This window comes from Echeneis naucrates, chromosome 5 (assembly GCF_900963305.1).
Source record: "Echeneis naucrates chromosome 5, fEcheNa1.1, whole genome shotgun sequence".
Taxonomy (NCBI): domain Eukaryota; kingdom Metazoa; phylum Chordata; class Actinopteri; order Carangiformes; family Echeneidae; genus Echeneis; species Echeneis naucrates.
In genome coordinates, this window is record NC_042515.1 from 5190398 (window position 1) to 5216085 (window position 25688).

The 25688-nt window shown below is 40.5% G+C and overlaps 2 protein-coding genes across 3 annotated transcripts in view; both read left to right on the forward strand.

Moving 5' to 3' along the window:
- eif4g3a (eukaryotic translation initiation factor 4 gamma, 3a) overlaps window positions 1-15260 on the forward strand; it is a 41994-nt gene extending 26734 nt beyond the window's left edge. The window contains exons 16-35 of the mRNA XM_029503252.1: window positions 610-729; window positions 1583-1738; window positions 2020-2217; window positions 2637-2783; window positions 2873-3109; window positions 4332-4436; window positions 5782-5920; window positions 6246-6358; window positions 7578-7668; window positions 8485-8614; window positions 8932-9155; window positions 9487-9599; window positions 9890-10062; window positions 11008-11133; window positions 11287-11368; window positions 11549-11647; window positions 11818-11964; window positions 12848-12929; window positions 13068-13214; window positions 14249-15260. Of these exons, the coding sequence (XP_029359112.1) occupies window positions 610-729; window positions 1583-1738; window positions 2020-2217; window positions 2637-2783; window positions 2873-3109; window positions 4332-4436; window positions 5782-5920; window positions 6246-6358; window positions 7578-7668; window positions 8485-8614; window positions 8932-9155; window positions 9487-9599; window positions 9890-10062; window positions 11008-11133; window positions 11287-11368; window positions 11549-11647; window positions 11818-11964; window positions 12848-12929; window positions 13068-13214; window positions 14249-14430 (2811 nt within the window). The 3' untranslated portion in view covers window positions 14431-15260. The remainder of the gene's footprint in view (window positions 1-609; window positions 730-1582; window positions 1739-2019; window positions 2218-2636; window positions 2784-2872; window positions 3110-4331; window positions 4437-5781; window positions 5921-6245; window positions 6359-7577; window positions 7669-8484; window positions 8615-8931; window positions 9156-9486; window positions 9600-9889; window positions 10063-11007; window positions 11134-11286; window positions 11369-11548; window positions 11648-11817; window positions 11965-12847; window positions 12930-13067; window positions 13215-14248) is intronic.
- Window positions 15261-16603: 1343 nt separating this feature from the next.
- Window positions 16604-24881, forward strand: hp1bp3 (heterochromatin protein 1, binding protein 3). Of its 2 annotated transcripts, XM_029503254.1 has the most exons (13): window positions 16604-16702; window positions 17269-17350; window positions 17936-18116; window positions 18747-18809; window positions 18915-19071; window positions 19182-19325; window positions 19469-19528; window positions 19826-19965; window positions 20291-20381; window positions 20820-20979; window positions 21579-21690; window positions 21988-22143; window positions 22753-24881. In XM_029503254.1, the coding sequence occupies exons 2-13, from the start codon at window positions 17284-17286 to the stop codon at window positions 23300-23302; spliced, it is 1881 nt and encodes a 626-aa protein (XP_029359114.1). In that variant the 5' UTR covers window positions 16604-16702; window positions 17269-17283; the 3' UTR covers window positions 23303-24881. The 2 variants fall into 2 exon arrangements, with proteins under 2 accessions (XP_029359114.1, XP_029359115.1); XM_029503255.1 differs by lacking the exon at window positions 18747-18809.
- Window positions 24882-25688: the final 807 nt, after the last annotated feature.

Consider the following 25688-nt stretch of genomic DNA (forward strand, 5'->3'; position numbering starts at 1 on the left):
TCCCCACATACGTATGGGCGGAGCATATGGTTCTCTGAAATGCTGTTTTGATTAAAATCACATTGCCATTATGTCACTCTTGGCTGTGTTAGGAGCACATGCCCCTCCCCAACTTCTTCAAAAAGAACAACCAGGCCGAAGAACAGTTGATTGGTACAATCCCATAGTCTCATATTCTCTGTGGGAGACAGTGAAATCTCACTGGAGAGGAGTTGAGAGGAAGTCAAGGGCAGCTGAAAGACAAAGAGCTGGATTTGTTCTTTCCTCCACCCCCGCAACTATCTCGCGCTCTCCTGTGTCCCTTTCCTTTCTTCCCTCCTTACTTCCACATCTGGTTCTGACTTCTCTCACTGGTCAGCCTGCAGAATCAAACAAGCAGAATTTATTACCTTTTTGCTAAAAACGCATAAAAGCTGATCATGTGCTGTGACTGTCATTTTCAAGTGGTCATCTTTAATGGACCACTGGGTTAGAAATATACACACAGAGGCTGACTCCTCTCACCCTGTAGCCAGTATTATTTGGGGGATCACTGCTCCCCCTGCTGTTCGGCTCATTCTGGGTGTCCATGTCTGATATAATGTGTTGTGTATGTTGTGTGTCATGCAGATGAACCAAAATAAGTTGCCATCTCGAGTGGTGGATTCCAGGGTGATTTCCAGGGGACCTGATTTCACACCTGCCTTTGCAGATTTTGGCAGGCAAATGACTGGAGGACGTGGTGCTGCAGTGAGTCACACATGCACTCGCCCACTCTCCCACCATTCATAAAATAACGCACACCACTTCATCCACTTTGTACATGTCAACAATGTAGGGTACAAACACTGCTTTTGAATTTTTCTTTACGGATTTATAGCGTCGTTTTGGAGGTCACTTATCACATAGATTCAAGAACCTTGGTTTCAACACAGAAAAAAGCCCAGTGTTTGCTTTAAGAGTGTGTGTGTGTGTGTGTGTGTGTGTGTGTGTGTGTGTGTGTGTGTGTGTGTGTGTGTGTGTGTGTGTGTGAGAGAGATACCTTATCAGGGTTGTACTTTTTACTTTTGTCAGGGTCAGAAAGGTTGTTTGGAATAACATACATTTTTAAACTTATTGGGAAAAGGGCCCGCTCGCTGTAAGTGAAAGGAGGATATACCACTCATGTGTGTCTGTGCCTGATCGGCCCTTCTACTAAACAAAGGTTGAAGCAGGTCCTGGAAAACTTTGCATAGAGCCCAGCCCACTGCTTACCACTATTTTCAAACTTTGTGCTAAGCTAAGATGCTTCTGATTGCAGCTCAATGCTTTCAGTACAGACATAAGTGTTGTGGATCTCCCCATCTAACATTTGGTTTATAAGAGACCCAGTTGAGTGTAGAAATGTCTTCAAGTATCCTAGACAAGACATCAGGGCAGTGAGTGCAGCAGACTTAAAATGGCAAGGATTTTCAGTGAAATTATTTTTGTGTTGCTTTTCGTAAAGGCACACAAACTCTCAAGTTATTTGATATAGTGTTTCTTGACTGATTAAAAGAAAAATAAACATCCACTTAAGGCAATTAGTAGTAATCAGGCATATTTTCTTTCATTACATTTGAAGCTTATGAGCATTGGGACACGGCGGCCTCCACCCAGGAAGATCATCATGAATGTGTCTGTGAATGATGACGTTCAGCTGAAAAAGTCAGAGAATGCCTGGAAACCGGGCATGAAAAGAGAGGGCCCTTCAGAGGATCCAGAGATACAGAAAACACAGGTAGGATAAGTAACACTTAATTTCAGAATGAAGTGATAATTATTGATCCATAAATTATGAGATTTTATATTCTTACATAAAAATGCTGTTTTCTAATGTTCAATAAATTACATTTTGTGCTCCATTTTTATTTTATTTATTTTAATGCAATAGAATTAGATAATTTGCTCTTGTCATGGGAAATTGTCCTCACAACAGATTTTTAGTGTTTAAGTGATAGGTTGTTGTGATTGATGGCCTCACTGATCAGCGTCCTTGCACAACCAACCTACTCCCCTCAGGAGCTCTTCAGGAAGGTCCGCAGCATCCTGAACAAACTGACGCCTCAGAAGTTTAACCAGCTGATGAAGCAGGTGACAGACTTGACCATAGACACGGAAGAGAGGCTCAAAGGCGTCATCGACCTGGTCTTTGAGAAGGCCATTGATGAGCCCAGCTTCTCTGTGGCCTATGGAAACATGTGCCGCTGCCTCGCCACGGTGAGCATGTCTTTTTGCAGGAGAAGTGTTTGAATATCTCTCTTAGTCATCTATAGTATATTTACTAGATGTAAATAGAATGCATGGAAAATCCAGAAATATACTCTTATCACATGGGTACACATGCAATGTGCATCTGAATATATATACACAGACACACACTGTCTAACCAGCAAACAGGTTGACTGGTTCAGGTTCAGCTTTGCACTAAAGTAATATAATGCAATGAAATGCAGCACAATTTAATACAGTGTGGCATTAAGACTAAAAGAAAACATGGATGAAAAAGTCAAGTTTATAAAAATCACAGTAAAACGCATAGAAAAATCCTGGCATTTGATTCTCTTTACTTTTTTTTTTACATTTTATTTCTTTGTAACTTTCATTGTATTTCTCTACTGTGTCATGTTCACGAACAGCTCAAAGTGCCCATGACAGATAAACCCAACACCACAGTGAACTTTCGCAAGTTGCTGCTAAACCGCTGTCAGAAGGAGTTTGAAAAAGACAAGGTGGACGATGTGGTGTTTGAGAGGAAGCAGAAGGAGCTGGACTCCGCTGCATCGGTACGTGTGAAAATACTGAAACTCCTAAGTCTGTCTTATATCTGGCAAAGAGGCAGCCATGTGTTTTAATACACTCCTGGTCCTGCCAGGCGACGGAGCGCGAGCGTCTTCGGGAAGAGCTAGAGGAAGCCAAGGACAAGGCCCGGCGACGTTCCATTGGCAACATCAAGTTTATTGGTGAACTCTTCAAGCTCAAGATGTTAACAGAGGCCATCATGCACGACTGTGTGGTCAAGCTGCTGAAGAACCACGACGAGGAGTCTTTAGAGTGCCTGTGCAGACTTCTCACCACCATTGGCAAGGACCTTGATTTTGAGAAGGCCAAGGTAAGCGGCAGCAGTTCATGCTCGGACTCTGAAGTGGTGTCATAACTCTTTGCACAAAAGCGAACTAGCATCTTTCCAAGAAAGCCATGCTGTCCCTTTAATTAATAATTGTAATTTTGGAGAGATTTGAAGAATCCCTGGTTAGTACATTAAAACAATATGTTGTTGTGACGGGCTGCAGATGGAAAGTTCAAGCTGTATATTCACAAGAATAAAATGCAGCTGGTTGTTAGGATTTATTTCCTTTGCAGAGGAAACTATGATTTGCAGGTGTTTGCAGGGACACAGTTACGAGGTGATCATTTTATCAGGAGCATTTGACAACCCATCCAAAGGGTGGTGCATAGCACTATATCTAACTTTCCACCAAGCTAGATTCCTCCATGCCAACTTACTTCCAAAGGAAGTAATTCAGGAATCAGGAGATGATTCTGTTCTACAGCAGTGCAGCTCAGCCCCTGGTGGGCGTTGTTTCACACCAGCTGGGCTACATTTCAGCTTTAGAGGCAGAGGAGAAATTGTTTATGTAGGTTATGAGGAAAGAGGAATATCCCCACAGTGTCCCCACTTTGTTTTCTGTCTGACTGGCTCTTGTGTACAGATAAGCGACTCCCAGCTGGACACAGCCAGAGATTTCTCAGATGCTTGGAGAGACTTATCTGACCCAGGGGCCTTTCTGCTGTCTCTCACGCTGTTGTACTGTGGTGTTGCTTTGATCTTCATCATCTTGCAGTCAAAATCAAATCTGTGTGAAATCAGACCGCAGCTAATTCTGTTCTACTTTCTTTCTGTGTCCTACTCAAATATAGTTACACACTTAACTAGCATGTAAGCCAAGTCTTTATTTATTTATTATCTATTTAACTATTATCAAATATAATCATAAATCATTGGTTTTGTCATTCAGAAGAGTTCCCTCTTGGTTGGATTGGTAATTTCCTGAACATGGACCTTTTAATGTCAGGCCATTAAACTGATTTGGATCTGTGCTTTGGGGAGCTATTTCAGTTTTTGTGCTGCTGTCTCTCAAAATGTTCCAATTTAATCTTGGGCGGTCAAGGCAGTTCCTGCTCCAAGTAATAAACTTAACAACTGTTCGATTTAGTGAAAACCTGATGTGAAAATCACTGAAACGAGCTTTCTGGTAGGTTGACTAGATAGTTGACATAGAGAATAAATCCTTTTTGTCAAATTAACCATATCTATTCCTCTGTTTCCCTAGCCCCGAATGGATCAGTATTTTAATCAGATGGAAAAAATCGTGAAGGAGAGGAAGACATCATCTCGGATACGGTTTATGTTACAGGATGTTATAGACCTCAGATTGGTGAGTAGATGGGATTTTTTTTTTCTTTTCTTTTCTTTTCTTTTCTCCCCCCAAACTCTACATTTTCCACAGTAACTTAGGTTCAGTGTAATTTTCCCAGCGATTTTTATTTCATTGATCTCTCTGACTTCCTGGAGCATGGGATTAAGATATTCTTCTTATATCCTGCTAAATAGGAAAAACTACTGCTGTTTATTGAGTTTTAACACAGTTTCAGAAAGATGAATGAAGGGGAAAATTCAGTATAGAATAGTCAAGCTCATAACAACTCTTCAAGCTCTATTTGTTAACACATGGATTCAGATGTCAGTATAAACCATCAGATTAAAACACAGACAAAGAAAGCACAGTGTAAGTACTCGGACAGTGTCTCAGCGGGAAAATCAACTATTCATAGTCCCTAGAAGAAGTTAACATTAATACTAGCACATGTCACAGTAATACATTTTGAAAATTTAGTTAATAATAAAATACAACCCAACACAGCAATGTGTTTATTAATGGTACAGGGAATAATATTCTACTGTTATAAAGTGCCAATTTTTAAATTGCTAGTGGGTACAAAACAGAAATCATCAAACGGAGATAAATGTAACGGTACTAATGTAGATGTGAGGTTTAATCTTATTTGTTAAAGAGCCTAAACACCTCAGCATATGCATTGCACCAAATGGATTGTGGGTACTCAAATGCATCCTGGTATGAAAAACAGTGGTAGAAAAGGAAGGACTCTGAGAAATAGATATGCGGAGCAAATTCTTAACATTACAAGTGTCAAGTTGCACTTTTCCAATAGAGAGATGTCTGCACTGATTAAATTGCGATTCCCTCGTAACACTCGTTAAGGTGAACTTTTTTGAATCGACGTTTACAAGATACCAGAAACATGGTTTCAGTCCCGACTGTGCTGAGGTCCTGTCACATTTTAAATTAAAATGAGCAAGGCAAGGCAGAGGCAGTGCAAGGATCTTCTCAATTTACAAAAAGAACAAAAAGAAATCTTTGTTCAGCATCAGGATGTTCCAAATATTAATGGTAAATGATGGGTTGTAATGCATGTTGAAAGTGATTAGCTTGTTAACACTTCTCTCTGTCACTTATCATAATTGGTTAATTCATCAGTGTGTCCCCAGACATTAGGATATTCCTCTGAGATTGACAACTTCTGTGTAAGCTCTGATGTGCTTGGTGCTGTATGATTAAAAACCCACACATGCTCTCTCACTCTGTTTCGTCTGAATTGGCTCAGCTGAAGAACAAAGACATCAGTTTTAAACTACAAAATCTGTCACCACTATTTGTTTCAGGTGTTAATTCACTGTGGCTATCATTTTTCTTTTCTCAGCATAACTGGGTTTCCAGAAGAGCTGACCAGGGCCCGAAAACCATCGAGCAAATCCACAAGGAGGCGAAGATTGAAGAACAAGAAGAGCAAAGGAAAGTGCACCAGCAGTTGCTCTCCAAGGACAGCAAGAGACGGCCAGGTCAGGCCTGCAGTCTAAATCCTCTTTAAGGCTTAGAATCATATCGCCACAGTATAGTGACTCAGGAAGCTCGCAAGCATACAGGCAGACTTCCTGTCCCTATAGCCTGCAGAGACGCTATTGTGCCCAAAAACAGACAGGAAGCCCCCTACCCCCTCCCATCTGTTTGCTGACCCATAATATTTCATCATCTTTAGCAGCAAGCTACAGAAATGCTCAGGAATGTCACGCTGTCAGCCATTTTCACAGACATTTGTCTTCATTAGGTTTCCATTAAATTTTAAAGCTGTATTTTTCCCATTCGCCTGTGGGCGTGTCTCAATAGATCCAAGAGAGCAAAGAGATCAGCGTGCGCAGAGAGAAGAGACCTGGAACACTGTGCCCATGACAAAGAACAGCAGGACCATCGACCCCACCAAGATCCCAAAGATTTCCAAGGTGAGACCTGCTGTCAGGGCTCCACTAGCTGAATGGGTGCCAGGGACAAGGAAGATGCATCTTTTCTTTCTTTTTTTTTTTTTTTTTCTTTGAAATTTAATCTGCGCCATTTTGGTTTTTAAAGTCAGCGACTGACTTTATTTCCTATTGGGAGGAAAATACAGACACCCTGTTCTTGAGACTACACCTAGTGGCATGCAGGTTGCAGATCATTTTACGTTAATCCTAAGGTAACCTACCAGTCAAAGGTTTTGACACACTTTCCTATTCATTTGAATGAGAAGGTGTGTCCAAACTTTTGACTGGCAGTGTAAATTATGGAATTATGGGCCAATCCATGAATAGAGATTTAAGATTTTGGCTAGAACAGCAAACATTTGCCCCTGAAATAACAGCTTAAGAAAATGCTACATCAAAACAAAGCTCATACATTTGTGAGTCGGCAAGTGAGTGAGGCGATGACTCTGCAGTCAGCAGTTTGAATTCATCATCACACAGCTCCTCAAAAATTATACAGGTGGCCTTTTGCAGTGGCTATGCAACTCTGCAGTGACGATATTGTGTGGGTTCAAAAAACTACTTTCATTAGGCCTACAAGCAATAAAATATCTTCCATCACATGATAGATCGGGTCTTGTAGGAGATTCTGATAGTCTGTGAGCAAATCTGATCCCTGATTTGAGTTTTCATTTGAATGTCATTCGTGTTATAATGAAGGTCATTTGGTGAGTATGTTCTTTTCATGACAAATTTGTCAGATGTTTTTCCATGTTGGCCTTGAGGTCCCTCAGTGGTTGTTTCTGTTCCACCAGTGAAACCTGATGATCCTCATAACTTGGTTGATAACACAAACTATCACTGTACTCTGGTTTGTATAATTGCGCTTTACATGATTAGTAGCACAAAGTTCCTCCTGCTGGATCTATGAGGAACTACAGTGTCTTTTTTCTGTATTTTGGAGGGAGCGCCACCTGCTGGATGCACTCTGATGTTTCACTGTGATACACATAGATACAGTATCTGGTTGGTAATTGAATTCAGCCAGTACTAAAAAAAATAGCAAAAGGCTCAAAGAGCTCAAAGGAGAAACATTACTGAGGTGGGATCATCTACTGTCCTTGTTAGATTTTCACCTGTTCATTGTTGCCCTTTCTTTCTTTATGTAACTTTTTTACTTAAGGTGGTTTATTCTTACATGTTTCTCTTTCTCTTCCCTCAGCCTCAAATGGATGAGAAAATCCAGTTGGGCCCCCGGGCTCAAGTCACATGGGTCAAGGGCAGCAGTGGAGGAGCCAAAGCCAGCGACTCAGGTAAGATGACATAGTAACTTGAAACATCACAGCATGAAGAAAATCTAGAGGTACAGCACAGAACTGACAGTGAAAAGATTTTTGTTAGTGGCTTATTCATCAAACAAAAACACCAAAACTGACTCATAAGTGGAAAGCTGACCCCCCAAACTTGATTTGTGATGTATTGTTTGCGCTCCGATTTAAGTTGAACATTGAAGGAACTTCAGTTTCACTTAACACTTCATGATCTGTGTGAATGGATTGTGGTGTAGATCTCGTTAATGTGACACTTAAGGTGTCAGTGTGCATCAAACACATTGTAATGTGTCATCAGAGTGGAGTGAGTAAAACAAGATAGCCATTCAAACAGGAATAGTAGCACACATTTCGATGTCCTTCCTCGAAGGCTGCTGTTTGTACGCACGTATGGGAAACTGTGAGACGTAACTCTGGAGATTTAAAAAAATAAAATAAAAAATCACCAGGGGGAAGATGAGACCTTGTTTGGTTTCCCACTTCCACACAGTCACCCAATCACTCAGTCACTGCATGAAAGTGAGCATTTCATCATTATGTTAGGAAAGTCAAAGTAATTGTCTCACTCAGTTTCCAAATTCTGAATTCTCGCCCAACTTCCCCAAATCACATGTTGAGGCAGCTAAACCCACAGGTTACTTTCGGCCTGAAGATTGTTGGATTTAGACCATTGAATTTGTAATGTTTACTGTTTCTACTGTTCGGTTACATGCAGCCAAAGTAGCAATTGTCCTGAGTGATATCATTCTTCAACTATCCTTGATTTAATGGTTATTTTTTCTACTCAAAAATATATCTTCTCTATAAAAGAACTATCACGGACAGCTGGCCTCAACCGTTACTCTGCACTGCAGTCCACGCCGTCACCTCAGCCCTCCAACACGCCTCCACATAACCCAGACTTTGACTCCAGGAGAAATCTGGGAAGGTAAAGAACAATTTCGTTATTTTCTGTCAGGTTCCTGTTAGTTTTCCCTGTTTTCTGTCTTATTGGCTCAGAGAGCTAATTTTTCAGACCTCCTGTTAGGTATTTCAAACCCTGATTAATTCATTTCAAATATTAGGTTCATAATTATTGTTTTTGATTGCTTTGGCGGGTTTTTTTATGACTTAATCTAAGGCAATGGACAAGTGATGTCGATGAAATGTCAGTACTCAAAAATAAGTTATTCTCCTCGCTGAGGACCTAATTTCCACTTAAATCCTTGCTGGCTTTTGTAAATACATCGTCCTCGCTCCTGGCAGTCGTAGCACTACAAGCAGAGAGCGCAGCGAGAAGCCACTGACTTCTGCCCCGCCCTCATCACGGCCCGGACCCTTCATCAGGGGCGGCAGTTCAAAGGAGCTGCTGGAGAGTCAAACCCCAGAGGAGCCACGAAGAGACAGAGAGCGAGAGGGAGCAGAGCCCAGGAGGCCAAGTGTCACAGAGGACAAAACAGAGCCGGAGCGCAGCAGATTCAGAGACGCTGGTGAGATATGCCATCATGCACACTTGGCATCCAGTGATACAGGCCACAAAAAAACATGTTTTTATATACAGATACAGATTTTCTTACTTCATGTTAAATAAAAGCAAACTCTGATATTAAGTATTGAATAATCACGAAGCAGAGGTCTAAAACCAAATTTGGAATAGTATGAAGGGATAAAATTAAAAATAACAAAGCTATTGAATGTGTGGAACTACGGAAATGTTTCACAGTAATCATGAGGGGGTTTGATCAAAGAAGACAGCAGAGCCTTGTATTTAGCTCTGACCAGACAATGTTGTGACTTGTTTTTGTTTCTTTGCTTTGACAGTGAAACCTGAGCCCGTGGTCCAAACCCTGGAGAGACCTACTTTGTCTGAAGAGGAAATAGAAAGGAAGTCCAAATCCATCATCGATGAGTTCCTGCACATTAACGATTACAAGGTACTAGGATTCACACAAAATCAACAGCAGATGAGGTTTGTGGCACCTGAGCAATGACTGTGCCTGCATAGTAATTTCTGAATCAGATAATTATGTTTTGAAGGAGTCACTGAAGTAAAGCATATATTTGTGTTCATAGCTTTTAACCATAAATCAACAACTTAGTTATTTAGGTATGTTCAGCTAAGGGTAACGTAGGATGGGGTAAAGTGAGCTCTGTTTGTGTGTTTGTATGCACACGCATCTTCTTATCATCTTCCCATGTATATCATATTCCCTTTTTTATGCAGGAGGCCATCCAGTGTGTGGATGAGCTTGATTTGGGCTCTGAGCTGCACACCTTTGTTCGCGTTGGGGTGGAGTCGACTTTGGAGCGCAGTCAGATCACACGGGACCACATGGGCCAACTCCTCTTCCAGCTTGTGCAGCAGGGAATCCTGCCTAAGCCCCAGTTCTACAAAGGGTCAGTTCACGGATCTGCGTTAAAAATTTCAGTCGCTGACTGTCAGCAAGAAGACAATCACAGTATCAGTCACAGCATTGGATTCTCGTCTGCTTCCTGTGAATGTTGCTGCAGTGCACCACTTCATTCTTAAAATTGATGCACTTCATGTAAACTGTATTTTTGCTCCCTCCAAATGGTTGTTCTGGTTGTTCTTAGCCTTGGATTTATTGTTATTGAAAAAGCATTGAATTCAGCTTCCCTTTAAAAAAGGCCTTAGAAGGCATTAAAAATGGGTAAATTTAACTCTCAAAGACATGAATTTTGTCTCTTGGCTGCTGTAGGCAATACTGTACCGTAAAATGAGATGTGAATCAATGGTGGACTGTCGGGGAACATCATACACACAAACTAAAAGTGACACAGTGTCAGTCCTGCTCAGATACACTGAATTAGATTTCATTTTGATTAACCCTATAGATGATCTATTTAGAAACAGCTACATAGAGATAGATTTGATCAAGTTAATATTTCTGATCCAATTGTCATAAGTGGGGTTTTTTTGTGTGTGTGTGTTTTTCAAAACCTGTAACTGTTCAAGAAATGTTGTTACGATTGATGTGTTCACTCTACATTGATCTGGTAAAATGCTTCAATTTTTTTTTTTTTTTTTTTTTTTTTTTTGCAAGCCCCCCCCCCCCTTTAAATCTAATTGTTTATCCCAGTAAAAATAGCATACAGTGCAGTTCTGGCCTCTGTAAAATGGTTTCTTTTTATCTCCTTTAGAACCACTGGAAGAAAAACAAAACCCAACCTAATCTGTTTAACTTTTTAATTTTAGACATGATTTTAATGTTCAATATGATTTTGAGTGTTCTGAGTATAAAACTATTTTCTCTGTGTGTTCTAATCTTTGTCTCTTATTAACTATCACCATGTTTTTGTTTTTGTTTTTTCCCTTCTTAGTATTGCGCAAACTTTGGAGCAAGCGGACGACATGGCCATCGACATTCCCCATATCTGGCTGTACCTAGCTGAGCTGCTCATCCCTGTGCTGAAGGAAGGGGGCTTCTCTATGAGAGAGCTCTTTAGGTACTGAGATTATATTCCTGCCCATTATGAACATATGCGCGGCATATTACATCTGATTTAATTAAGCTTGTATGAAGGGGAAAATTGGGCAGAAAGATTTAATTTAATTTGATTTACTGTAATGTAATTTGTTGTTGCCTCCGCTGTTCACAGTGAATTAAGCAAACCTTTGCTTCCTGTGGGAAGTGCTGGGATCTTAATTTCTGAAATACTGCACTTACTATGCAAACATATGGTAAGTCATGATTACAAGTGTTTTTTGTTTTTTTTTCTTTGATCTGTACATATTTAAGTCACCTGTTCTCATTATGAAACCAGGATTATTAAAAAAAAGGCCTATGGTTATATAAATGTACTTTTTTCACTGCTATAATTCAGAGGAGAGATGTAATATTGTCTGGCCTTGTCCCCACAGAGCCATAGGACTGTGGCTTCTTCGTGGAGGGAATCTTGCCTCAACTGGACTGACTTCCTGACAGAGGGAGAGGATGTCCAGGCTTTCATCTCACAACAGGTTGTTGATAAAGGCCTCAAATCGAGGAACATTTTTATGTGAAAACTAATAAGTACGGGGCACTTTTTAAAATCCCCTTCACTGTTCCTCCTCCTCTTTCTTTTTGAAATTTCATTGTCTTCCCCTCATTTTTAAATTCCTCACTATATCATTCATTTTGACACAAACAGAAACTCCAGTTCATTCAGTTGGACAGCTGCAGCCCTGAAGCAGCTCTGTCTAAAAGGATCTTGTCTCCTGAGGAGCTGAGACGACAGCTGGAGAGACTCCTCCTGGAGGACATGGCCAGTGATGAGCAGATCTTTGACTGGGTTGAGGTATGGCAAGGGACACCTCCATGCACACGCTTGTTATTTATCAACTGAAGGAGGAGCACTCCAGACCAGATAATCAAATTTGAAAATGTCAAACATGGCATCAGTCACACATTTGCTCACATTCACATCTGGAAGCTGTCCAGTACAATTAGTCTTATCTGTTCGTCATTGAGCAAGAGCAATTGTCATTTAACACCCCTTCTCAAGGCTACCTCAGTGAGGGAGTGAAAGCGCACCCTTGGTTAACTTTCCTCTCATAGATTTCCCAGGTTTTCACGCAGGAACCAAATAAGATTGTGTCAGCTGTTTCATGCTTGAACATACAGTTCGAGTGTAGCATGATACATCAAGTCTTAAGCTAACCACATCAGCTTCAGGGTGAAAAAGTGGCCTTTACTACAAGTGATATGCAGTGGACTACTTCCTGTGTTACAGTTAGTGTGATACTAACATCAGTTTGATCCTCAGCTCCCACTGCTGACATGGACAGCACCTTGCAGACCAGCTCTCATAATATGCCAGTGTGAAGTTAACTACCATTCATCACCTATAAAACGGAGAGAACATTGTTCATTAGTTTTAACTAGTATGACTGAATGTCAGACAGACCCTGGAAAATTAGTTGTAGAGTGATATTGTGGATAACCAAGAACAATAGAGACGTGGAATGGTGGGCATCAGAGTGTTTGTGTAGATCATTTAGTAACACATCATCCACTTCCCAACACAAACCTGCTGCTTCTTCCACTACTTTGTAACACGGAAAGTTACTTTTATGTGTTCTTGTCCAAACCGCTTACATTCTTCAGGGGCATCACTGCTAAGCTGTGCTATGTGAAATTGAAAAATTGTGTGTATGGTCCTCTTCCTCTTCACTTCCCAGGCAAACCTAGATGAATCTCAGATGAGCTCGTCTCCCTTCCTGAGGGCTTTGATGACAGCTGTGTGTAAGGCAGCAGTGAAAGGTAAAGACTCCAGGACCTGAAGGAAAGACCTCTTTAGTCTGCTAAACTCACACCGCTGATTGCAATATTTACAAGGTGCCAAATTCTCAGTGCAGCAGTGCAGCATTTACTTACTCTGCCCCCTTCTTTCCTGCAAAGATGATAACACCAACTGTCGAGTGGACACGGCCATCATCCAGAGGAGATTGCCTGTATTACTCAAGTACCTTAACTCAGACACTGAGCGACAGCTGCAAGCACTTTATGCACTTCAGGCGCTGATCGTCACCCTCGATCAGCCTCCAAGTAAGTTCCAAATAACAGTTTACTCCTGCCGAACAAAGTGGGAGATTAATTTTTTTCTTCATTTTATTGTGGTGAAGAACAATCCCCATTGTGTTCACTGGTGTGTTTACACCAGTGTTTTTAGCAGCAGCAAATATCACCAAGGAAAAAATTTCCAATTTCTATCTTCTGCTGGGCACTCGAGAAACTTTCATTGATTTTGAGTTAAAAGTTGGGACCTTAAGGAATAAACTTTGAATCTGAAAGTATAAACTTGATGTAGGTTTGTTTCATCTGCCACTATAACCCTTTTTAAATTCTATTTACCACAGTAAAAGGAATAATGTGATTTCAGATAATTACATCAAATTAAATTCATAGTCAGTGATTATCCATAAATTTGGCGAGGGGGGGGGGTACTTCATAGTCATATGACTTATCAAGTCTCATATTTCATATTGACAGTCTTTTCCAATGTAGAAATGAGTCAACCCACTGGGGGCGGCTCAGCTTATAAAGCATTGATTTCCACCCAGAAAAAAGCCTTATTAGTTTTTGTCGATCAGCTAATAACTAATTTTGTTTATTTAACAGAAAACAGAAGTGGCTGTGTTTTATCTCTGCAAGTCTTTTCCTGTTAGGTATTAAAAGATTACTTCATGAGGAATTATTATTATAAACTGGGGATTAATGAATAATTGGCAGCTAGTTTTCCATTACTCCACTTCTTTGTCAAACAGCTACTGAATGTTACAGTTTGTGGTATTGATAGGAGGGCAATGACAGTTGAAACCATTAAATGGCAGATTTGTCAGGGATTACAGGAAACCTATGCTTCTTTTTCTCTCCTGCTATAAAAAGTATCAGCAGATATGACTCCTTATTTGAAAAGACCCTCATGTCGGCTGCACATTTCGCCTCACAGAGGAAAATCAAGTTTCTGAAACAAACTTTGATGTCATCATTTACTTAATGATATAATTTCCTTCTGTTTCAAAGCATCAGTCTATTTCATTTATCTCCGTCGTGTGTTCACTCCCTTCCTACGTCTTCAGACCTTCTCCGGATGTTCTTTGACTGTCTGTATGATGAGGACGTCATCTCCGAAGACGCATTCTACAAGTGGGAGACGAGCAAAGACCCCGCCGAGCAGCAGGGTAAGGGTGTAGCCCTCAAGTCTGTTACGGCCTTCTTCACTTGGCTACGGGAGGCAGAGGAAGAGTCGGAAGACAATTGACGAGAGAGACACCTGGGGGACATGACATAGTCGAACTACATCCCTACAGCAGAACAAACATTCAGAATGTGTGTATGGGCAGGACGACATGTTTACGGCTGGAATTTTTTTCTGCGGTACGGTTCTGAAACATGCCGCCATTTTGAGTTTGGATTCCAACGGCAGAAGCACTAAATACCTGTATTATACATAGAAAATATTTTTGTTTTAAATTTTAACTTACTTTTCTTTTGTTACTTTTTAAGAAGAGACTTAAAAGATACATAGGTTCTGGACTCTTTAATTTATTATTTTTTTAAGGACTGCAAATATGAAAGTTATTTAACATTTGCAGATGCTCACGACAGAACAGAAATAACAATATAATTAATTATAATAACAAAAGTAATAATTGTGAAATGGTTTGCCTCCCTGGACTCCACACTGTTTGGTTTAAAACAGGGTAAAACAAAACTATTTTGGGATGAAAGGGAAGCAGCGATAAAAAGAAGTGGATGCACAGAAACAGTTAGCATTGTCCATGTATAATGTTTGAGGTCAAGGGTTATCTCCTAATAACCAGAAAGCCTTGGCTTGCTCTGTATTGATCTGTACATACACCTCATGAGAGGTAGAGGTATGCATTCAAGAAGCGAGTCAGTCCACAGAACTGTTAAAACAAACACAGATGAACAAACCAGACACATTCAAATGAAACGAGCAAAAATGCAACTTTAAAAAGCAAATGGCCAGGGTCGCTGAACACGAAATGCTTGTAATACTTCAGACCTACAGAGCAAATTAAATGCTTGTAAATACATTAAAGACAAAAAGGTATTTAAAAATGTTGATTCTCATGATTTCTTCTTGGATTGTTTATATTTGGAAGCAACTTGCCAGATTTTGTTTTTCTGCTCGATCATAATTTGTGTGTGTGTGTACCAAATTGTGCCAGCGTTTCAGTCTCTTCTAGATAATGCCTTTGCTTCCTCAGAATTGTTTTAGTGAACAAGAGAAGCAGCTGATGGATCATCTGGCATCCAGCCCAGAGTTCACTCCATGGACACCAATCCGTCCTTTGATCTGCTGATTCATTGAAAAAGCCAACTAACATTCACTGTCTTTGCAGCTCTTCACTGTATATTTTTGAATCCATCTCTAGTTGTCGTGTATTTCGACATATAGAGTTTTATTTGTTATATTGTGGTCAGACCCTACCACATCACCCAAAATCCATTTAATACAATTGGCTGGCATATATTTTGAAAACTGGTTAATCATTGTAATTTCCAAGTACAAATGCCATACCAGCTTCTTGCTAGTGGGTAATTTTTCCACTTTTTTAATTAAAATCAATGCGTGTTTTGACTTAGGACAACCATGTTTCACTGTTTAGTTGTTTTTTGTTTATTTTTGTTTGTTTTTGCTTTTTCAGTGACTAACAATTGATGAAAGAGACGCAAGCTGTGAAATTGATCTAAAATGAAAATACTTAATTGCAGCTCTAATGGAAATTGTTACTTTAGTGGTGAAGGAAACAGCACTCAGACCATACATTGAAGTTTATTAGACTTCAGAAAGCTGAAAGAGGTTTGACATTTTATGTCGATATTCCACCTGCGTGTGTGTCTACCCCTGCTTCCAAACACCAAGAGTTGTTTCTTCTCAAGATCAAACAACATGCAAATTATGTTTATTTTATCTTATTTTGGGTAATGATTAGTCTCTAGGTGCCTAAGAAAAGATGATACAGATAGTGGGGGTCAGCGACAAACCTTTGCCCTGAACCATCTTATGTAAGTAATAGCATGTCAAATAAATCCATCGACACTTAAATCACAACACCTACCAATTTTATTCGAGGTCCAACTTTTTATTTTATTTTATTTTTTCAAGTTTTCAGTCGAAAACTACAGCTCCCATGAGTCTTAGGCGGAAGCATCCTGGCGATGTCTGAGCCGAAGTGTAGTTCTTTGTTTACACGGTCAGATCTGGAGTTACAAAGTTATTCATATTGTAACCTCTGTCACTTATCGCTGGTTATGGCGCAAACGTTTGATTTTTGTTTTGTTTTACTTGTGCAGAATAAAACTTTAAAAATTTTAGGAAAACGCAGAAAGCGTTGCCGACAGTCCGTTTCGGCGGCCATGACAGTGGGAATCCTTCGACGTACTGAGTGACGCAACGACGCAGCCAACGGTCGTAATGGGGCGGGGCTCGTAAACAGAAATCTAAATAAAGGATCGTGCAGAAATTTACTCCAAAGTGTCTCACTTTTCTCCACAAGTTAAAGGTAAGTTTGACCCTCCAAGTGTCCGGCTAAGTCGCTAATGTGCTTTTGCACGGAAGCGTCGTTGGGGGAGACGTCACAGGCTGTCGGGGTTTTTTTTTTCTTTTTTTTTTTCTTTTTTTTTACCCTACTCAATGCAACTGAAATGAATTTTATCTGCCTTGTGCGACGCCATCACTGTGTGTATAAACCAACGGACAAAATGGCGAAATTGCCGAAATTTTCTCGCAACTCCCCGTGCTGGCTCGCACAAGAAGCTTGTGAATTTATGGTCGAAGGCTGGCGGGTTAGAAGGGCAGCTTTTATAACCCTTTAAAGGCGGTCTGAGTTTGGTGCCTTTGCTCTGTGTGAGTATAATGGGCCTCAATGAATGAAAGTGGGGGGATATAGCGGTCTCGTTTTTTTTTTTTTTTTTTTCCTCCTCCACCGCGCACATACAGTGCACGACTCGGGCATTTACACTAGCGTTGTGTTAAAGTGCCCCCCACCACCACCACACCTCCCCCACCCACCCACACACACACACACACACACACCCCTGTTTTTAATGCGTTATCTTCGCCGTTCAGGTTAAATCTCGTGTGATGCCGATACGCCGAGCAGCAGCGACTCCGACCCAGGAGAAGGCCCCCTCCGCTGCCGCAGAGAAAGGTGAGGCCGGGGTCGATCATCACCTGAGACGGAGACCCCCTGAACGCAACACTGTCACACACCGATGATCACAACACATCACCACAACAACAACAACATCAACAACCCCCCCCCCTCACCCCCTCGCAGACACACACTGTATCTTCTGACTGTGCAGTCTAGAAAGTTTGTTTACAGTGTTGCACCAAAGAAGCCAAGTCTGAGCAATACTGTCATATTATGGTGATGTATGTCCCTCAGTGGTGACATTAAGAAGCTCTACAGAGCACTGTGTAATTTTATTATTTTTTATTTAAGCCATATTCTGTAAATGAGATGAGTTAATGAATTTAAACTGCCTGGGATTTCATTTTTATTTTTTCTAAGTAAATGCATACATGCGTGGGCAACAGCGGTATACTGTAGTTAAGTTAAAAAAAAAAATGTTGGAGCACTCTTTCTCTGCACAGTGAACTAGAAATAAAGGCAGAAGAGCATAAATTGTTATCTTGTATTACTTATTTTAAGTGGCAGCACAGTTTTTGTTTTGTTTGTTTTGTTATCTTTATTTTTTTTTTTCCCTCAATGAATTATTTCTCCTCCCAGAGCCTGAAGCCACCTCAGAAGAGTCACCCTCTGCTGACCAGGAACAAGCGGCATCTTCAGCCGCCACAGCCGAGGTGAAAGAAGGTGAGGCTGTCGGCCAGACAGAGCCCTCAGAGAATGGAGAGAAGGCTGAAGAAGGAGCTGAGGCGGAGAAGGAAGAACAGGGGACTGAGAAGAAAGAGTGAGTGTCCCCAGAGAGCTATTGTGCAACTCTGAACGCTGCGATATTTCACTTTGATAGCACTTTTATCTGTTTATATTATCCTTACCTCTAATGGATAACAGCAGGCTGCTCCTGTCATGGTTGCAGTGTTGCATTTCCAAAATATGTGACCTGTCACAGGCACATTCATCCCCTCTTTACATAGTTGTCAGATGGATGTACCCATCTCTTTGTCCGCAGTCTTGGAGTAGTCCTGGAGGAGAGGTTGTTGACATTAAAAACAAAAAGATGCTTAGTCCACATTTGAAAACTTAAACCAAAAACCAGTATTATTTACTATTTTTCAGAACTCTACTAATAGCACCCCAGTTGAGTGGTTGGTGATCTCATTTTTTGGGCACTTAACACTAATTAACCAAAGTATTTATGGAAAACCAAGAAGTGTCAGAAAACAATCCATAATTTTGGTAATTTCTCCTCCTTTTCTTCTTCCAGACCTCAGGAAAGCAAACATTCACCTTTCTGCACTCAGTTCTCAGAGCACTCAGAGCATACAAATTCAGTTAGGGTCAAATTATCATGGTGGTCATTAAGACAGATGTTCTGAAAATTCATTTTGTCTTTCCCGTCGGTGACAAATGGACAAAGTGACAAATGCAAGGACTGCGCGGCTGGACAGTGCGCAACACACTGCTATGTTCTCCTACTAAGGTGAGGATGTGACATAGATAAGGGTGGTAATAATCACAGTGAAATATCGCTCCTAAAGAATCAGCCTACTTCACTCACCTTGTTTCTTGCTCCTTTTGACAACAGGTTGAAGGATGGCTACAAGTATGAGAAATCCAAGGTCAAGAAGGTGAAAAGGACAATTCCTGCATGGGCTAGCATCAGCACAAGCAAAAAACTTCCTGTTACCAACTTTTCAGGCACTCAGAACAAAGTGGATAATATCCTCATTGAGGCAATTGCGGTGTGTACCGAATTAACTAACTGTAAACCTCATTAGAATCTGTTGTGTGTGTGTGTTATGTTTTTTGGCTGTTATTGAACTATGAAAATATTTTTCTGTTTTCTTTGCAGTCTTGTAATGACAGGTCTGGGGTTTCTTACCAGTCTGTCATGAAATACATTGTGAAAAAATATCCAGGGATGGAGCTTGACAAGAAGAAGTTTCTCATCAAAAAGGCTATGAAGAAGCATTTGGAGAAGGGCACAATTAAACAGGTAATCACTGCTTGTCCTTTTATTTATTTTTTTTCTTCCCCTCTCCCAACAGGACCATGAATGGCATGGTCTCAAATCAGGAAGAAGCAAAGTGTCTTCTTAATCAATACTGTTCTTTGTCTCTACCTCTTTCTGTGGTATAGTTGAAGGGTAAAGGCCTTTCAGGAACCTTCGCCATTGGGAAGCTGTCCAACTTGTCTAAGGTATGTTCCAGCCGAAGGATGAAACAAAGTGATAGATCATTTCCAATTTTAGATTTTTGTTGCGTTTGTTTGTTTCTTTCTTTCTTTCTTTTTTGGGTCCAACTCATTTGGAACAGCAGAAGTTGTATTCAGTAGCAGAAAAGCTTCATGAAGAAATACAATATTTTAATAAGTGCAATCAAATTTAATCATCATGTTAAAGACACAGTGTCAACATTTTCCCTCTCCCATTTTTCCCTATGAGACTGGGATGTGTTTGGTTGTAATCGTCATGTCTGTAAATGGATGGTGTTTTAGAAATCTGCTCAGAAGCAAGAGTCTCTGGGAGATGCTCTTCCTCTTATCATCACTCGGCTCTGTGAGCCCAAAGAGGCCTCCTACAACCTGATAAAGAAATACCTGGAGCAGCACTTCCCCAGCCTCAACATTGAGAACAGGTACAGTGCTACAATCACTTACTGGGCACTACAAATCCTGCAAATCATCTGTAATAGATGTATTTGCAGAATTAAAATATGAGAGGGGGGATGAATTAATTAATTGTTTGATTGACATTTTCTATCATCAAAAACTTGCACTCTAATGGGTGCTCAGCTTATTATATGACTTTAAAATGGTACTAAAAATATGGTAAAGATGAGTTTTTTAAAATGACGCAGTTCTGTGGTTTCACCAGGGGCCTTACGAGCACAGTGACTTACGAAAACTGTGTAAAGTTGTCTAGAGAACAGATGATTGATTTATTGACTGGCTCATCCACAGGCCCGAGGTCCTAAAATCAGCTTTAGTCAAGGCGGTAGAGAAAGGGCAACTGGAGCAGATCACTGGGAAAGGAGCCAGGGGGACTTTTCAGGTAAAACTGATTTTAACATTATTAACACACTGATTGTTTTATCTTCTAAAATCTGTGACACATTGTGACGACCCGCATGTTGCTCAGTTTTTGCTAATCAAAGCTGCTGTGGCATGAGAAGGAATCATCCCGATCCACTTTAGGATTCTGTTTGGAGACTTGATATAAGACATTGACAGTTAATCTGCCTGTTTCAGTATCATTGTTGTATTTTACTTTTTTTTTTTTTTTTTTTTTTTTTTAATGAAACATGAAAATAAAGGGACAGGCCCTCCATGTTTTTCTAATATTAAAACATGAAGCAGAAAAACATGACTGTTGCTAAAAGCTACAGATTCAAATGACAGGCTCCCTCTTTGTTACTTGCAGAATTACTTTTGACTACCATCAAGTAATTGATAATAAAATAGTGTCTATCATATTTTAACATTGTTACAGTTGAAGCGCACTGGGAACCAGGTCCTGTTGAAGGGCGGTGCTTTAGAGGACGCCATCACAGCTGCCATCACAGCTATGAATGAACCTAAAACCTGCAGCACCACCACTCTCCGCAGATACCTATTAGACGCCAATAAGGACAGAAAAGAGTACCAATTAGGTGAGATTCTTGATCACATGACTACAGGACTGTTGCTGGCTCTGCTTTTAACTTGAGATTGACTCAGTTAAGTCATTTCACATGAATCAATTTCAAAATGTACTCAAAGTTACCACTCTAAAAGTTTATAGTCTTTTTTTTTTTTTCAGTTCAGTTACATTGGATTCCAGTTGCACCCAGATGTCACTCCAGAGGAATAATGAATGCCTCAAGTCACACCTGCAGTGTAACTAATCTATATTCATAGTATCTTATTGCAACACATAGTTTCCTCCCATATCTGCTTAGATACTTAATGCACAACTCCCACACTATCTAACAATTATGCCTGGTGTAAAATGTGAACACTTGTGAAGAAATAACTTTTGTTAAAATGTATTTATTTAACTTTTTGCGGGGGTGTTTTTTTTTTTTTTTTTTTTTTTTTTTAATTATTCCCCCACAGTCTTTGGTGAAATCTACTGTAGCACATTATGAGCACAGTTAACAAGATGGACCAGTTCATCTAAAAATGTTGGTGTTTGGATTGTTTGTGATACGATGATACGATTAAGGTATCCAAAATGAATTTTCCTAAAAATAAGCTTTTGTTTTTGTAGTGGCCAATCTGAGGAGGACGCTGACAAAGTGTAAAGTGTTGGGATGGATGGAGCAGATCACCGGCCACGGCTTCACAGGGACCTACCAGCTCTCGTTCCCTTTCTATCCCAGGTATGTGAACTGCAGTTGGAAAAATGGTTCCATTTATTGACCATTTCATTTACCGCCACTCCACGCCCATACAAAATTTATCTCCAACTACTAATTAACGATCTAAAAGTGTGAGATGTAAATATTTCATGCTTGGAATAAATTTCAGTCCTCTTGAGAAATAAAAATTGTATATACTTTATATTTAAATCCAAAGGGAGCAGTTACTATTTAGCTTTCTAAGCATAAAAAAGTGTACACTTTGAAAAGCTGAAAGTTGGTGTGTGATTCAGCATTATAAATGATTTCTCTCTTTAGTCCTACCATTCTGTACCCAGACAAGTTCAAAGAGCTTCCGAAGAAAAACGCTGCACCTCCAGCCAAGCGGAGGCGGACAGCTGACTCTTCTGATGAGGACGAGGAAGAGTCAGAAGAGGAGGAAGAATCTGAAGACGAGGCTCCCTCCCGTAAGAGGTGGGTATATATATATTAACATAGACTAACATAAATGTACCGCTCTTGGTGGACAAACCTCCAAGTTCAAGGTCTTGGTGATCTTGAGATCTGTTACACATGGTACAAACATTCCTTTGGGTTCAAGTGTTAAAGGTCACAGAGCCACTTAAATACAATTTTGGCCATGACTCCTACTCATGTGCTATTTGACACATTTTAACACACAACTGTCTAAAAAGACAATGTTGAGGATTTCTTTTTATTAACTTCACAGATACATAGAGCTGCGTGAAAACACTTCACACGATCATTATTCCACACTGTAACTCAGGAAGTGGAGATTGTGACCATATTTCCTGCCCGTTGGTGCAGCTGCAGGGGGGATCCAACTGTGAGGCAGTAGGTCTAGTTCATTTCCACGGCCATAATTTCCTGGATCTTCAGTAGTTTAAATGAAAGGTGTCACTGCTCTGGACTTTGACTTACAGTCAAAGTTTGTTTTTGTTTTTTTTTTGTGTGTGTGTGCTGTCCAGTGTGGACCCGTTGCTCTTTTCATCAGTGTGTGTGATTTGTGTAACTTACTGCCCTTAAGTTTAAATCTCTGCTGCCTGTTCGCTTTTCCGTTAGGACACCTCAGAAGAGGCCTCCACCAAAAGCACGTCGTCCTCCACCAGCTAAGAAATCTCGGAGCGTCAGTCAGTCAAAAGCTAAAGGTAGGGGACGAGCCCTCACAAAGAAGTCTCCGGCCAAGAAAGCAGTGTCTTCGGCAAAGAAGTCTAAAACCACACCTGTCAAGAGAGGTGCTCCAGCAAAAAAGCCCAAAACTCCAGCCGTGAAAAAGTTGAACAAAAGGGGGGCCAAGCGGCCTGTGTCCAGGGAGTCATCCCCTCAGGAGGCTGTAATCAATAAAGAGACAACAAGGGGCGGGTCCAAGCGATCTAAACCTGCAGAGTCGACCCCTGAGAAGCCTGCGGCTAAAAAATCAGTGACCAAAGGTGGATCCAATGGGCCTGAACCAGAAGAGTCATCTCCAGAGGAACCTGCAGCCAAAAAGTCGGCGGCCAAAAGCAGATCCAGTCAGGCCAAAGCTGAAGAGTCGTCCCCCAAGCAGCCCATAGTTAAAAAAGGAGCGAAGAGCAGCAAGCAGTCCACCCGTAAGTCAAAGAGAGGGAAATAGTGAGCCCAGGAAAGCCTTCCACGAACTGGGCCGCTTTGAATATGCAGCAGTCTGCCGCTTTGTTCCAGTGCTCTCTCTTTTTAATCATGGTTTTCCCTTTTTAACGGGATAGTAGTTTTTTTATTTCTATTGTAGAATAAGAACGTTCTCCTATCCTAACATTAAGGTCACTGTAAATGAAGAGTTTCTGAATTTCCTTTTAATCATCATGTGTAGAAAAGCTCTGTTAGTGTTGCCATCCAAACTGATGTGTGGCCAGCTGCCAGCTTGAGAAACCATAGCAGGATCCGACATACCTTAACTAGAGCCATGTAGTGACCTCTGTTTTCTTATCTCTTCCTCAATCTGTAGGTGTTGGCAGCACACGTTCCTAATATTAACTGAAGTCAGATATCAGTGTTCTGGAGGTTGAAATGTGGAATAAATAGATGAAACCGTTACTAATATCGATATTTTATAAAACAGATTTTGAAGGCTGTTGTTCTGTGTCCTGGTCACCTCCTGCCCACGCAGTGCGACATCAGATTATGAACTGTTATCCATATTTGTCCTTATCTTTACGTTATGGAAATGTCTAGTCCTGCTGGTACCAGGTTGAGGGCTCAACAGATAAAACACTACGTTGGCTTCTTTTCAGAACTAGTCACCTTGGGTAAACTGCCCTTTTTTGATATCTGTGTGTAAACAGGCATATACACCGGTTGATTTTATTGCTTCACAGATGTAATTCAGTACAAAACTGTAAGAAATGTGTGTTGTGAATAAGAAAAGGAGGATAATAGCTCATACATACCCTGCATGCATGTATTCCTTGTGTTGTTAAACTTTTTTTCCAAGTCATTAATAAAATGGCTATATTTGTAAATTTGCTGTTAATTTAATCATTTAATTCAGTGAGTTTTTTTTTTTTTCATGGCTACAGAACTAAAAGAGGCTTAAGTATTTTCTTAACTTGGTGACAATCAGGTGAGTTTAGGAGTTTCCTCATTCCACAGAAAGATACTCCCCCACTGCGGGGGCTGGGACCAGAAGTGTCCCTCAAGGGATTTTCCAATAATTAAATGAAAGAGTTGATCCTTGTGCGTCCCTCTTAAAAACCTGCACTGAGGTCTCTTGAGAACAAAATTGTTTGGATCAAAAAACTGCAATAAAGATATTATATATTGATATTATTTTCACTTTTGCTGATTTGATTTTCAGTTCCAGTTCCCCCCCCACCTTTTCTTTTTTTTGATCATTTTCAGGATTTCGATCTTGTAGTTTTTATCTTTCAATGGCCAACAGTGACCCATAATGGAGCAGCAGTGCTCCAGAGGGAAAAACATCATTACTCACTGTTGATGTAGCCGGTGGCGTCCTCTAGTGGGATGTAGTATTTTGAAACCTGTACTCAACAATTACAGTCTAATCAAAAAGATTTCAAAATTTTATGACATGACAGTGACCACAAACGAATTCTAATTGGTCCCGACCTTTGAAAATTATTCACAAAAAAGTAAACATATTCAAAATAACCCAAATCATCTAAAATGAAAAGCACAAAAACATCCACAAGGAATGATTCAGCACATTTAAATATTCACTTCCTGGAGACTCTGACCTGACTGTTGATTAAATGATTTATCCAGTTTGGCTGAAAATAAAACGTATGCATGACTCAACTGACTATTATGGTTATTTGTATTATTGAGGGATCCTCGATCTCTATTTTCTTTTTTGCTTTTCATTTATTTGTACAAATGAAGAGCTCAATTCAACCCAGAATGACAGTTTGGTTTCATTTCGCGCAGAAACCTGGAATTCCTCTATGAGTTCTTCACTTCAATGGAAAATGTCCACTGTGTCTGATTACAGTTTGAGTTTGTGCACTCAGATGACAGAAACAGACGCAAGACTAACTCTTAACTCACCAACCTGCAGTCACAAAGAGGAAGCGGAGGGCCTAAAACGCTGCAGCGCGTTTATCTGTAGAAAAGACGTTCTCCAGTCTCCCTGAGTGAGCTGGATGTGATTCAAAGCCCACTTTGCAGGAGCTAAAGAGTCTTTCCCTCAAAGCACTTCCAGAATTTGACTTTTCACTGCTCCCTCTACAGTTTATTCATCCGCTCTCCTTGTTTTGTTTTGTTTTTGTAAACCTGCCGGCACACTTTAGCTCCAGTTTGTAATCCCACATCTTTTCCAGTTACACCTGTTGGTGTCACACACTGCCGAGATGATATGACAGTTTAAAAATTGTATGAGAACAGGTGAGCCCAGATGAGGGGCAGAGGTCAGGGCTTTGTGCTGTGAGGGAGATCCACCCGGAGTTGTGTGTGTGCTGTGTTGTCTACATGGCCTACTTGAGATTGTGAGGTGTATTTTCATCACAAAGGTTGCACCACAGTGA

Excerpts from the sequence above, each read along its gene's own strand:
- hp1bp3 (XM_029503254.1), top strand. The coding sequence starts at position 17,284 with ATGCCGATACGCCGAGCAGCAGCGACTCCGACCCAGGAGAAGGCCCCC. Across the intron at positions 17,351-17,935 it reads CTCCGCTGCCGCAGAGAAAG|AGCCTGAAGCCACCTCAGAA; the intron begins GTGAGGCCGGGG and ends TTCTCCTCCCAG. Across the intron at positions 22,144-22,752 it reads GAGGCTCCCTCCCGTAAGAG|GACACCTCAGAAGAGGCCTC; the intron begins GTGGGTATATAT and ends CTTTTCCGTTAG.